The sequence below is a fragment of the Oryzias latipes genome, chromosome 5 (assembly GCF_002234675.1).
Source record: "Oryzias latipes chromosome 5, ASM223467v1".
NCBI classification, from domain to species: domain Eukaryota; kingdom Metazoa; phylum Chordata; class Actinopteri; order Beloniformes; family Adrianichthyidae; genus Oryzias; species Oryzias latipes.
Genome location: NC_019863.2, coordinates 32,512,853 through 32,525,444, shown reverse-complemented (window position 1 = coordinate 32,525,444; position 12,592 = coordinate 32,512,853). Strand labels below are relative to the sequence as shown.

At 40.9% G+C, this 12,592-nt stretch overlaps 1 protein-coding gene across 10 annotated transcripts in view; it reads left to right on the top strand.

Moving 5' to 3' along the window:
• slmap (sarcolemma associated protein) overlaps positions 1–12,592 on the top strand; it is a 47,360-nt gene that overhangs the window by 17,895 nt on the left and 16,873 nt on the right. For 9 of the 10 annotated variants that reach the window (XM_023955327.1, XM_023955329.1, XM_023955328.1 and 6 more), the window contains exons 3-5: positions 587–659; positions 8,664–8,700; positions 12,208–12,270. In XM_023955327.1, the coding sequence (XP_023811095.1) occupies positions 587–659; positions 8,664–8,700; positions 12,208–12,270 (173 nt within the window). Of the gene's footprint in view, positions 1–586; positions 660–4,443; positions 4,648–8,663; positions 8,701–12,207; positions 12,271–12,592 lie in introns of those variants that run through there. The other variant, XM_023955334.1, reaches the window with a different exon arrangement.

Below are 12,592 nucleotides of genomic sequence, written 5' to 3'. Positions count from 1 at the left end.
GCTTGTGGACTCTGGCTGCAATAAATGGAGACAGTAGACAAACCCAGCAGCTTCTTATATAATTCTGTTAGTTGTTGCAATTAAATAAAAATATGCATTTGATTTAAATCAAATCATAAACTTAATTGGGTTTGTTTTCTCGAGTTTATCTGAAACGGCTCAGAAAATGCTTGAATTTTTAAATCTGCCCTGTGAAGCCTGTAAGAGGACATGGATTAAATCTGCTGAACCAAGAGGTCAACACGTAATGTTTGTAATAAACTGTAACTGTAACTGCTGTAACCTTTACCCTCACTGATATGGAAATACTGACATAACAGCAACAACACGATGCTGCTTTACTTTAAACTGATGATCATTACCACCAAAATATAATTTGATTGGACACAGAGGAGCTTCAAAGCGGTTTGTTTTTTCTACGATAAACTAAAGCGTCATATGAATTCTTATCCAGAGATTTTTCTGTGACAAATTTTTTATTTGTAGCTTTTGCAATAAATGTTGAGTTGATGACATCGTATCATGTGATTCTACCTGTACGTGGAGTTTGGACGTCTTTAACCTGCTTGTATACTTGTGTTTCCAGTAACCCATGGCTGCATCGTGTCAACCATCAAACTCTTCCTACCTGATGGGATAGAGGCTCGGCGAAGAAGCGAGTAAGCCTTGTCTCCACTTTATCAATGCTTTATATTGACCCCCCCCCCCCCCCCCTCCATGTTTGTGTAACACACGTGATTGATCTGTGTAGTGTTCGTCAGGAGTTTACAGTAAGTGTGTAGAACGGAGTCAGTCTTCCAGATGAAATGATATTTTCAAACACTTGCAGACTGATCCAAAATCAGATATTTCCTCCATTTGTTTTCAGTCACAAAGATATTGATTTAAACAAATCTTAGGACTTGACAGATGCCAACTGTCGCCAATATAACACAAAGTCTGAAGGCTGCTGCACCCCCCCCCTGTTTTCACTCCATACAACCACTGACACAGTTCAGGTAAACGTCCCTGCAAAATTAAGTTGGAGAAAAGTATTTTTTTGTTTTGTCTTCTCAGAGAATAACTGAAAACATTCCTTATTGTGGAATATCCTGATGTTACAACGGAGTTTTAGGGCTAGCTTACACATTTTTTTTAATTATGACTTAAGTCGTAATTTTATGAGAAAAAGTCATAACTGTTAAATACGGGAATAAACTCGTACATTTACGAGTTTTTTTCTCCTAAATTATGAGAAATTTACGACGAGATTTTAAGTTGTAAATATACGAGAAAAAGTCATAAATTAGCGAGGAAAAACCCCCAAAAGTTGTCTATCGGAGCCTAGCTTGAAGATGAAAGACGTTGAGCGTTTTGTGAAACTTTATTTCAGAAAAGGTTTCAAAAACAAAGATTTCTGAACTTTTTGGCGACTCAAAACCAAATTCTTGTCAGTGTAGCCGTCTTTCCGGGGTTCAGTGTCGGTAAAGCGCAGTGTCATCTGTAAAATAAGGATTTTTCTTTTCATTCACTCATCCAGAAGTCCATTTGTCTCTTTACGTCATGAACCTGTCATGCACAGAACACCAAAGCAGAAGGTAAACAGTTCCATACGCCCCCTCCTTCAGAGGAAACGTCCCGTTTCAACATAAAACAACAAAGAGGAACTAGAAGGAGCTGCTTTTCCAGAAGAAAATGCAGGGTTGAATACTATACTGCTGAATGAAAATGAAACATGAATAATAATTGTCAAAAAAAAGAAAGAAATGATCAAAGTTGACCATAAATAAAGTGAAAACGGCACAATAACAAAAATATGTTTGTGAAAAATGCCAGAGCCGGGTATCGAACCAGCGAGCTTCTGCACCAAGGATTCCCCGTGTGTTTCAATGGAGGCAAAAGTCCTGGAATACCTTTAGCATTATAAGGATTTGAAGGACCATTAGTCATAGCTGGAAAAAGCTGAAAGAGCTGAACATTTGAATAGTTGAATGGTTGAAATAGATGAAAAACTGTAGAAGGAGTTCAGCGCCAAAAAACAAAACAGGAAAACGTGAATGTAGTCTGTTATATCAGCAGAGGAACATTGAAAATGCCGTCTGTTGCTTTAGCTAAAAAGGAATGGAAACTGCATCTTATTGGCTGTTCATAACGACTGAAGGGGCATCATCCATTCATTCATCTATCCATTTTCTTCACCTGCTTTGTCCCTTTTGGGGTCACTGTCCTGGCTTCCAAAGAAGCATGTCTTTGGACTGTGGGAGGAAGCCGGAGTGCCCGGACAAAACCCACGCATGCACGGGGAGAACATGTAGGGGCTTTAATTAACGTGCACTGACATGATTCAGTCAGTGATCCAGGTAAAAGTTTCTTAGAACATTTTTTACTGTGACTCACAGCAACTGAAGAAAAGAAAGTAAAGCCTTAAAACATTTACCGGCGTCTCTTCCCCCCTACTGTAGAAAAGAAAAAGAAACGTGCTCATTGACATTTTTTCTCGCACCATTGTCCTCTAAGACGGTGGTCTTCAACCACTTGGCCGCGGACCGGTACCAGTCCGTGGGTCAATTGGCTGGTTCTTCTTTCTTCTTTCCATGGATGCATGGATGGAGGGATTCTCTCAGCTACAACTTTGATCACTAGAGCTGTAAAGTTTGGTCAGGGGAGGAAAAATGACTATATTTGAACGGTCTTTTATTCTGATAAAAGTTGGTTTTGAAGATCGACAGGAATCTTTTGGTTATATTTCCATCCCTTGAGCGCTTAAAGTAGTTTGGCGGCGTGCTACGCGAGAAGAGTTGTACGTGGAACGGTTCCTTGCACATGGATAAGGGATCAGTGCACGGACAGAAGAAAAGATGGAGGAACGGGCGACGACTTAAGACAAAAAAACAACAGCAGGCCACCAGGAGTCCTGCTTAAAAGATAGATTTATTGCCACGGAGGATTTCCCACACGGATCCTGTTGATGTTCCACCGGTGTTATCTGTTGTTATTTTTATTTAAATTATTGACTTTATTTTTTTCCTTTTTAAATTCGGTCCAAAAGTAAGTATCCCCGGCAACCTCCATCCCTTTCCGCGGGGCCGCGGTAAAATCCCCAGGGGTTGACCGGTCCACAGCCACATAAAGGCTGGAGGACACTGCTGTAAGATGCCAGATCTCTGATTCTGACTCTGCCTTAGATCAGCACATAGACGTTTCTCTGGCTTTTGTTAATTATCTTTGACAGTTTCAATAAAGTTGATCGTGGAGCAACACACAGGTCAATGACTTGTTAAGTTTCTCTGTTTTATATAAATCAATTGTATTTATGATTGAGAGGAAGGACGTGCAGAAATGTTCATTTTGTAAATTGAACTAACCTCATTTAAGAGTGTTTAAAAAGTCAGTTTTTCAACATTTAAGTTTGTATTTGCTGGATTAGTTTGGCTGAGATTAAAACTCTTAAGGGTGAATAAACCCGAGTTCATTGAAAGCTGAAGAATTGCTGTTTTCCACCAATGATCTTTAAAGACACATTCCAATGAAAGCTGTCTTTTTGGTGTTTCTAACCTGTTCCTTTAGCATTTTTCTGATGATGGAGGACATATAAAAAGAAAATTAAGCTTAAAACTGCTTTTCTGAATATCTCTTTATTCAAATCATTGTGAATCAGGAGCAGGGGAAAAAATGCAGTTGGAGAAAATCGTATTTGTGACATAGGAAATACGTTGCCGCCCCATTTTGATCATCCACTTGCAGACAAATGGATCCATGAACATCTTTGGATACTGGATCTAAACTGTACAGCTGGATAGCTGGGATATTGCTGCTGTTTTTGTTGCATCGCTAGTGTTAGGTTGGGGGTGTGAGGGGCTGTAAGCTAGCAGGGGAACATGTAAACAGAGAGCTCTCAGCAACAAGGAGGGACAATGGGCGGGGTTGCTCCATGCCAATAGTCCTGCCGCTCTGCAGATAGTATGTCCTAAAAAAACACAGATTTTGGCTAAAAACTGCATCATCCTGATTAAAGAAGCACTGGGAATGCTTTGAAAATATATCAACAGATGATCAGATCAAACAAAGGCAATAAACTGAGCGTAAAAATCCAAAATCTGCTTCTTCTTTTTTTTTTTTTTTTTCAAACAATCCAGTCTGTGGTTTGTTCCTCTCAAATGGATGCTTCCATTTTTCTCCATCAGTTTGTCCCTTTTTTGTCTGAGTTGTTGTGGTTTGTAGTGTCAGAAGAACTCTTCCTTCACAGGTGAGCACTGAATTTGGTAAAACTCTTATGATGTTAGTGGGAGCTGTGTAAGGAAAGGTTAACAACTGTTACACAACTCCTCCGAGTTAACACAAACCAGAAAACAAAGTAGAAATCTTTATTCCTGTAGTCTGAGTGGTATGATCCCAGGAGGTGCCAGAGGGGGTGGAGCTGCTGACACTTGTGAGTTAAGTGAAGAAAATCAGCTGTTTTGCTTGAAGGAGGGGAGGAGCAGAGCATGAACAGGACGACGCTTTGCCATAACCGCTCTACCTCTGTGGAATAAAGACCGGGCCGCTCTGCGTGAATCCAGAACATGAAGTAAAAGGGCAGGTTTGCCGCTGACACAGGATGAGGCGAAACGGTGAACTTTGCTCCGTGAAAAATCTCTCTGTGCCACAAACAGGAAGAAGAAGCGTCAGGTAACGTCTCTCGATTTTGAATTCCAACAACAGGTTTTAGAGTCGGGCGGCTCTGATCGCGCTGATAAATCTGGAAGCTAAGCGCTGTCAGGAGCTAAAGTCGGTGTTTCTGTATGTGTTCAAAAATCTCTACAGGGTCCACTTCCTGTATGTGAATAAATCTGGAAGGTTATCTGGGTTTGTACTGAACACAAAGTCTATTTACACCTGGTTCTGCTGGTTGTTAATAAATGACGGGGAAACAGACTGAAGCCATGAATTGATGACCTTCAGTGTGGAGCGCTGCTCCTATTTCATTTTTTAAACGAGCTTCAGTCTGTTCAACAGGTATGCTTTGAAGCTGAGGAGAGCTCAGAACATTATTCACCTTTTAAACGTTGCTTCTGAAAGCCTTTCATACCTCATGTCCCTCAGTGCAAAGGGGATATCATGTAATGCTGGGATAGGCTAACCTCCATAACCTGCAGAAAGATCTGTGGTCTGCCGGGTTCAAAAGCGTGCATGTGCGGTTTACTGCGAGCACTCCGCCGTCCTCCTGGAGTCCAGACGCGTGTTTCAGAGGTGAACTAGGTGTGAATGTGGGTGTGTGGCCCTGCAACAAACCGGAGACCTGTTCAGGGTGCTCGACCCCGCCTTCGCCCAACAGGAACCGGGTTAATTCCAGCGACCCCTTGACCCCAAAAGGGATCTGAAGATGGAGGGAAATGTTAAAGCATAAATTCTCTGAAATGAAAACCTTCAGTAAAACCTGTGGATTCACTAAAGTCCAGTTGCCTGCATGGACTTCACCATTTCAGTGTCTTCATGAGTTCTTGACCCTTTTCTCTGTGGACAATTCTCACATATGTGACACCATTGAACCAAATCATGAGAAAATGAATTATTGCATCTCTGCTGTATGCCAGCACGTTTATGTTTGGTGGATCAAATGCACGTTGTGCAAAGTTTTAGGATTTATCCCTCATGGACATTTGTGGAAGTTGCAGCTGATTGTTTACAGGACGGTGAAATCCTTTTAGTCCGTCTCTGGACTTTTTATGCTGGTTTATATACGGTACAAATGCGACATTTGGTGAAACACGACTGTATTTTCAGGTGTTGTTTCAGGTGAATTTGTTCTGAACCCCTTCCGTTCTGGTGTTTGAACCCTTCCTAAGACTGAAGACAGTCTTGTTCTTGGTTTAGACTTGAACTTGGTTTAGGTTGGTTTTGGTATCACACGGAGTGCCTCTGTTTTATTGGAGCCACCCTTTGGGTGACGAATAGCAGGACTGGATAGTCGCTACAGCCGCTCTGGTTGTAAACCTTTGTAGTGGTTGAGCCATAGCAGAATGACCCTGATGGAAACGACTGCCTGGGTTTTCCATCAAGGGTCTTTGATAACTCCTCTGCAAAGCCCCCAAGTTTACCACCTGTGGACTTCTATGGGCCAACGTTGTGCAGGAGGATGTAATGTTTGGTCAAAGTTGAAGATACTTTTAGCCAGTGCTTTGCAGCAGTGTCTCTACAAACTATGAATGTTGGGGAAGTGGTTGCCTTAAACCAACATTTCTCTTAGGACCGGGTCTACTGTGTCGCCTTGGGGGGCATTCCTGCTGGCAGGACTGATTCACACAAAGGTGTGATTCCTGGGTTGGTCCTCTTGGTTTGACAGGTGTAAAAAGCTCACCTAAACTAAAATGAAAATGAAAGTTCACTTGCAGATGAACTCTGGTGCGATTCAGACCAACAAGGAAAAGCAGATCCCCAATGGGAGGAAATGCTGTAATCTCTGCGGAGGAGAAGAAAGCGTGAATCTGAGGAAGCGGGAATCCTGAAGATGTTTGGAAATGTCGTCGTGTTGCAGTGAGGAGCTCCTCCTCAGGGATGAAGATCCCGGCATGGCGAGACCCGTCATTTGAAATAGTTGACATGGGGAGAAGCTTTCATATATGTACATTAATCAAGTACAATAGTAATGCCCCTCCCTCCCTTTCTCTGTGTTTAAAACTGATTATGAAGTCTACTGAACTCTGTTCAATATCATTTTAAAGTGTTACTCGCTCGACAATGACGTGTTCTGGGAGGTAATCCTAGTTTCCTGGATGAGAAACGCTCCTGCTGGGACGATGCAGAAGTGAAAAGACGCCTTATGTGTAGGAAAGTGGCGTTTTGAGCTGGACGGTTCTGCAGGACATGCAGATATAAAATGCTTTCTTGGCGATTTATCACTCTGGCAGTTTCATTTACTCTTTTTTTTTTTTTAAGTGTGAGCTCATAACGGTAAGAAGTCAGTTTCCTTCAGGCTTTGCAGAGAAAACCTGCTAAACGATTCTTCAGGGAACATTTACATCAATGTTTCCTCAGATATTTAGTTAGTTTGTATGTTTTCAGTTGAGAGACGTGAAGCTAAAACTTAATCTAAACTTAAACTTAATCTAAACTTTCAGAAATGAATTCATGTCTCTATACATTTTGCCGGAAATGCTAATTAATAAACTAATGACTCTAATTATCTTCATGAATCATCGCTCCGCCTTTTTAAAGTTTGACAACTTTATTGACTTTATTTTACTTTTTTTTAATCTGCAGAATTGATTGTCACTCAATTCATGATTAATTGAATATATTTTCAAGATATTTATTTTATTTTATTCTGTAAAAAAAGGCATATTGTGAATTTTTGGATTTGTAAGAATTTTTCATTGAAAGTCCTACATTTAATTGAGTTTGAATCCTCAATTCTCTTTTAGATTACAGTTTAGATTACACTGATTTTAGAGTCCAAATCGGGAATTTTAAATATTATTACATTATAGTTTATATATCTCATGATAATCTGAATAACTGCTGCATGCAGACGCGTCCGAGTCGGAGAAGGTCCTCCTCTGTAATCCACAGCAGCAGATTATAATCCGTGACGACCTCTAATAATCCAGATTATTTATAAAACAAAACAGGAAGTTTTACTTCTGCTGGGCCCTCTTTCCAGGACAACATTGTAAATGAGAATTTGTTCTCCTGGTAAAATAAAAATAAAATTATAGAAGTATCATGGATGTTGTTTACGTTGTTCTCATTTCCTGATTGTCTGTCAAACTTCAGATCATCAAACCAATTCACCTCTTCACTCAGCAAAAAAACCTTCATGAAAACAAAAGCCTTCTGTGTTGCCCCCCAATCTGCCCCAGAGGCAAACCCTGACTGGAAAAACTGCTCCCTGAAGGAGCTTTCATGAGGTTCAGACTTTAACTTTGAAATAAAAAACTCTACGGCAGCTTTTCTATCGTCTGGGCTGAATCTGATCAATAAAAACACGGAGAACCATAAATTACACTGTAGCTGCCATATTTATCAGAATATTTGAAATATTATGAGTTTCATCGATCTGTTCCAGATATATTGTTGTGTAACTAAAAAAAGCTGCTGGCTGCAGGTCTTTTTCATTCTGAGTAGTTTCTGGTTTCTGGTCATGTGAGCAGCAGCTCATCAGTCTGACTGACGTCCTGCAGACGTTTTTCAACGTCACGCGTTAACGGTCGGCCTGTACATCAGATCATGTTTGGAGGACCGTGTCCAGCTCACCTGACCGCCTGTAAGACGCAAAAAGACAGGCGGCGGGTACAGCCTCTGTGAGGCTTTTATCATAACCTTCCTGGATGTCCAACTGTTTCACAGCGTTTAGATTTAATGCCAGTGTTTTCTTTAGATCAACCTAAACGCATCCTCCACACTGTCTCCTCCTTTTCCTGCCGTTTCTGCATCCCGAGGAGGAACTGAAAGCTTTGAGATCTGACTGCCAAAACAGAAAAACTGTTTATTTTCATTAGACTTCACATTCATCTTGCAGGGTTTTTAAAAAAATATTTTAACTTGTTTTTCTGTAGCTCTTTATTCAATCTGTTTTACAGAAGTCTGAAAAAGAGACCTTCAGGAGCTTCTTCTTCCATCCTTTTGTTGCTGTGATAACTCCATGTGTTGCTACTTCCTGCTGTTCCCATGGTAACCAACTGTTTCCTTCTGTCTTCCTCTTTCAGCGTCATCCAGCCTCCATTACCTCTACCTGTAGACAAGGTAAGAGCAGATTTCATGTCCGGTCTTTCAGTCGTCAGCTGACAGCCGAGATGGTTGTTGGTTTATGTTCACTCCCTAAAGTTCATTTCCTTTGCCTTCTTTTATTTGTTTAGTCTGATTAGTCAAACCTGTAGAGTAAGCCAATGTGAAGTTTGATCCAGATCGGGACCTTTCTAGAACCGAGCTCCACTCAGATCTGTGTCTATTTGTTCCATGAAGAAATAAAAATGTGTGTTTAAGTCATGACCACAGAAGAGGCTGGAGAGCAGCTTCAGCTCAAACTGAAGCTGCTTCTACAGACAGATGAGACCGCCGAAGCAAAGGAATGTCGTTCTGCCATCGTTTGTGGAAAAACTAGTTTGACAACCGAACTCTGTGTGAAAGAGGAGCACATAGATTCAGTCTGCCAGCAGCATTTTTAAGTGACGTGATTGACTGAAGCATGCCGTATTCTGATCTGTCAATCTTCCAAAGGAAGCCCCTCACCAGAGTTTACCGCTCCAGTCTGCCTCTTTAACCTGCTCTAACCCCAAACCCTCTTCAGCCTGAGCGTGGGGGCGGGGTCACGGCGCATCACATGGTCACACCCAGACATCCACATCAGGGCTGTGTCAGAATTCCTGCCCTAACTACTAAAAAACTATATAGTGCCCTGGATTATAAAAGCGATTCGGACACCATGCTCACTACTTTATGACGGATATGACGTCATCGAATTTTACGGAGTTGAAATCTAATGGATGTGAACGTCATGTGACAATTATGTACGAGTCCACTGTCTTCTGAAGATAAAACGTTTATGGTTTATTAAACAAAGACAGGTAAATACACACTTTTAAAGAAAAACACAATGCATTGTGGTCTATATATAGACCATATATAGTGAAGCACACTGGTTTTTCACAGAGACTTCTGGGAAATTTCTAGGGCTGTGGATTGTGGAATTGTAGATTCAGACAGAACCATGTAGTGAGTAGTGAAGGAATTTGGACACAACCAATGTTAGCTTCCAGCTGAATGTGAGGGGGCAGAAAAATACCCTCAGTCACCCGAACTGCACAAACATTTACCTCAGAACAGGGATTTGAACCGGGAACCTTCTGGCTTTGAGGTGCTCTCCACCACTAACACTGCAAGTGGCATCAAATGACTCCCCCCCCCCCCCCCCCCCCACTCCTCCAGGGCCCTAGAGCTGTCTGGATCCACAGAGACGGCGCCCTCTGACATCAGCTGCGTTGTCGTGCGTCCAGCGGGCGTTTGGTTTCACGTGGAGACAGTTTTCCTGTTTCCATGGTAACATTAAAGCAGGAGCTCACAGCCAAAATCCCATTTCCATTTAGACTGGAGTTCTGATGGATGCATGACTTAACTAAACACAAATGATTTGGTCAAACTTACAGTTTAGATCCTGTTTGCTTCTTTTTCACATAAATTATGCTTAAAAGTAAAAATATGATTGATAAATCTGTGAATTTTTGTTATTAAGGGCTAACAGAAGATCCTATTTGTCTCACAATAAATCACTTTAAAGTAACATGAATTGATGGATTTTCCGTATGAGAATAAGTGGATTGGAACCGGTCAGATTCAGCTCCACATGGAGCGGCATGTTTGGGTTTTACAGCCTTTTGTGAGGCTCTGGCAGACGAGTCTAGAGCCGTACAGGTGAACTGAGGCTAACCTGAGAGGAGTTTGGGGAAGAAACCTACAGGAAAACCTTTACGGAGCTGTGAACTTTAAACAAAAGTTTAGAGAGAGTCAACTAGTCTCCACTGAGGTCTTCTCTATGCAGTCTTGATGTGACTGAAAAACAAAGAAGGTTCTGCTCATTTGTTAAGCTCTTTTGCTGATGGAGTCATAATGAGAGGCTTCTCCTGAACTGAGGATTCACCTCAGATTCTGGGTTTTAGGTTGATCTTTTTCTAAAATTAAAGGCGCTGATGTGATAAAAGTGTTTAAATGATCATTTAAATTTAAACGGGTTGGATCAAAGTGACAAAGCGTATAAAAGGCTTAAGAGAAATCCCTTAGTGGTGAATATTAAAGGATAAACGGAGGTAAACGTCTCTTCTTCATTCTTTCTTTATTCCGTTAAACTTCAGTGGTGTTTGTCTGCAGTTTATCTGTTGTCCAGTACAAAAAGAAAGTGTGTTTTAGACTATAATCTAACTTTCATGCACACATTCTGCATGAATGCGGATGCATTCTGCACACAGAACTTTCTAAGCTGTAAATAAAAATATTTACCATAATATTTGCTATAAGATACTTTTTTTTTCTTTCACATTTTGTTTTTTTTGCTTTCGAGACCTTTTTTTCCCCAATTTCTTTTATTTGCTTAAATTTTTTGTTCTTTTTGCTTTCATAAAATATGTTTGCATTTGCAACACACATGTTTTTGCATGCATGTTTTTTTTTTGCATGTTTTTGCATGCGTTGTGTCTCATCTCACCTTTTTCCTATCTTTGATTTTGCTCACATAAGTCCAGTTTAGTTTGACAAAGCTGCCATGAAGCAGCCTCAAAAAAAATCATAAAAAAATGGATCATAAGTAAATTGAAAAGTTTTTGAAGGCAAAAATAAAAATTCTGAGAGCAAAAAATTAAAAGCTAAAAAAAATGTTGAGAGCAAATATTGAATATTTTCATTTGCATCTTAGAGTTTTGTGTGCAGCGTGGTGCCACCTTCTTCCAGGAGGGTCTGTTCTGCCTTCAGGAGCGACTCCAGCGTCTTTCTGCTGTGTTTAGATTTGAGCCGCTCTTCTAATATCATTAACGGTCCTGAGTGAGATCATGCGGCGGCGGCGGCACGCTCCACCTACCATCCACTTACTGATGGTTGATGCTGCACAAACCTGTAGAGGAAAGCAGACTGATGTCATTCGGAACCGAGTCCAGCATGTTTGGTCGATGAACGAAGGTCGGCCGTGGTAGGGCGGTCAACCCATGATCGTAATATTGCAGGTTCGATTCCCGCCTTGCACGCCCATGTGTCGAAGTGTCCTTGGGCAAGACACTGAACCCCACCTTGCCTCTGGTGGGAGGTTGGCGCCAGTGTTCGGCAGCGGAGCCGCCATCAGTGTGTGAATGTGACTGTAAAGCGCTTTGGGCCTTTGAAAGAGGGTAGAAAGCGCTAAACAAGTATACGCCATTTACCATTTAATGAATCAAAAGTTTGATCATGAAGCGACGTTCACCCACTTCCCACGGCAACACGCCGTTTACTAACCGGTATTCACATACTTTCCTCTAAATGCGGAGATTATTACCAATCGTTTTTATCAAAGTCGCCTCATTTCAAGTGATGCAAAGAGTAATAACGTGTTGGTCTGTTTGTGTTTCTGGATCAGTTTGGTTACATTTAAAGCTTTTAGAAGTTGAACTGTTCAAATGATTGATTTCCTCTTTTGTGGCTGTTCTCCTAAATATTCGTTCCTGCTCTTTCTTTTTAAACACTCCTTTGATGCTCTGTGGTGTGTTTTTTTTTTTTTTTTTTTTTTTTTTGCAGGTTTCGGCCAACACTCCCAGCATGTACTCTCAGGAACTCTTCCAACTCTCCCAGTATCTACAGGTAAAGCACTGCCCCCTGCTGGCCAAGCTTGGGAACTACAACTGAAACGATAAATAGATGTTCTTTGATCAACTCCTTTCACTTTAAATCTTCCTTTCGAGTCAACTTTGTGTAATAAATCATCATTTTGGCAAAATATTATATTCACACGATAAAGCGGTTAGAAAAAGTCCTCATATTAGATTATTTTAAAGAAGCAGACTTAAAAACCTACTTTGTCTGGATTGAAAAATTCAAATTGAGTAACCAGAAATGATCAGAAACGGTTAGACTATTCACAGCAAACAAACTTTAGTTTAAATGCTTTGAACCAGAAATGTGT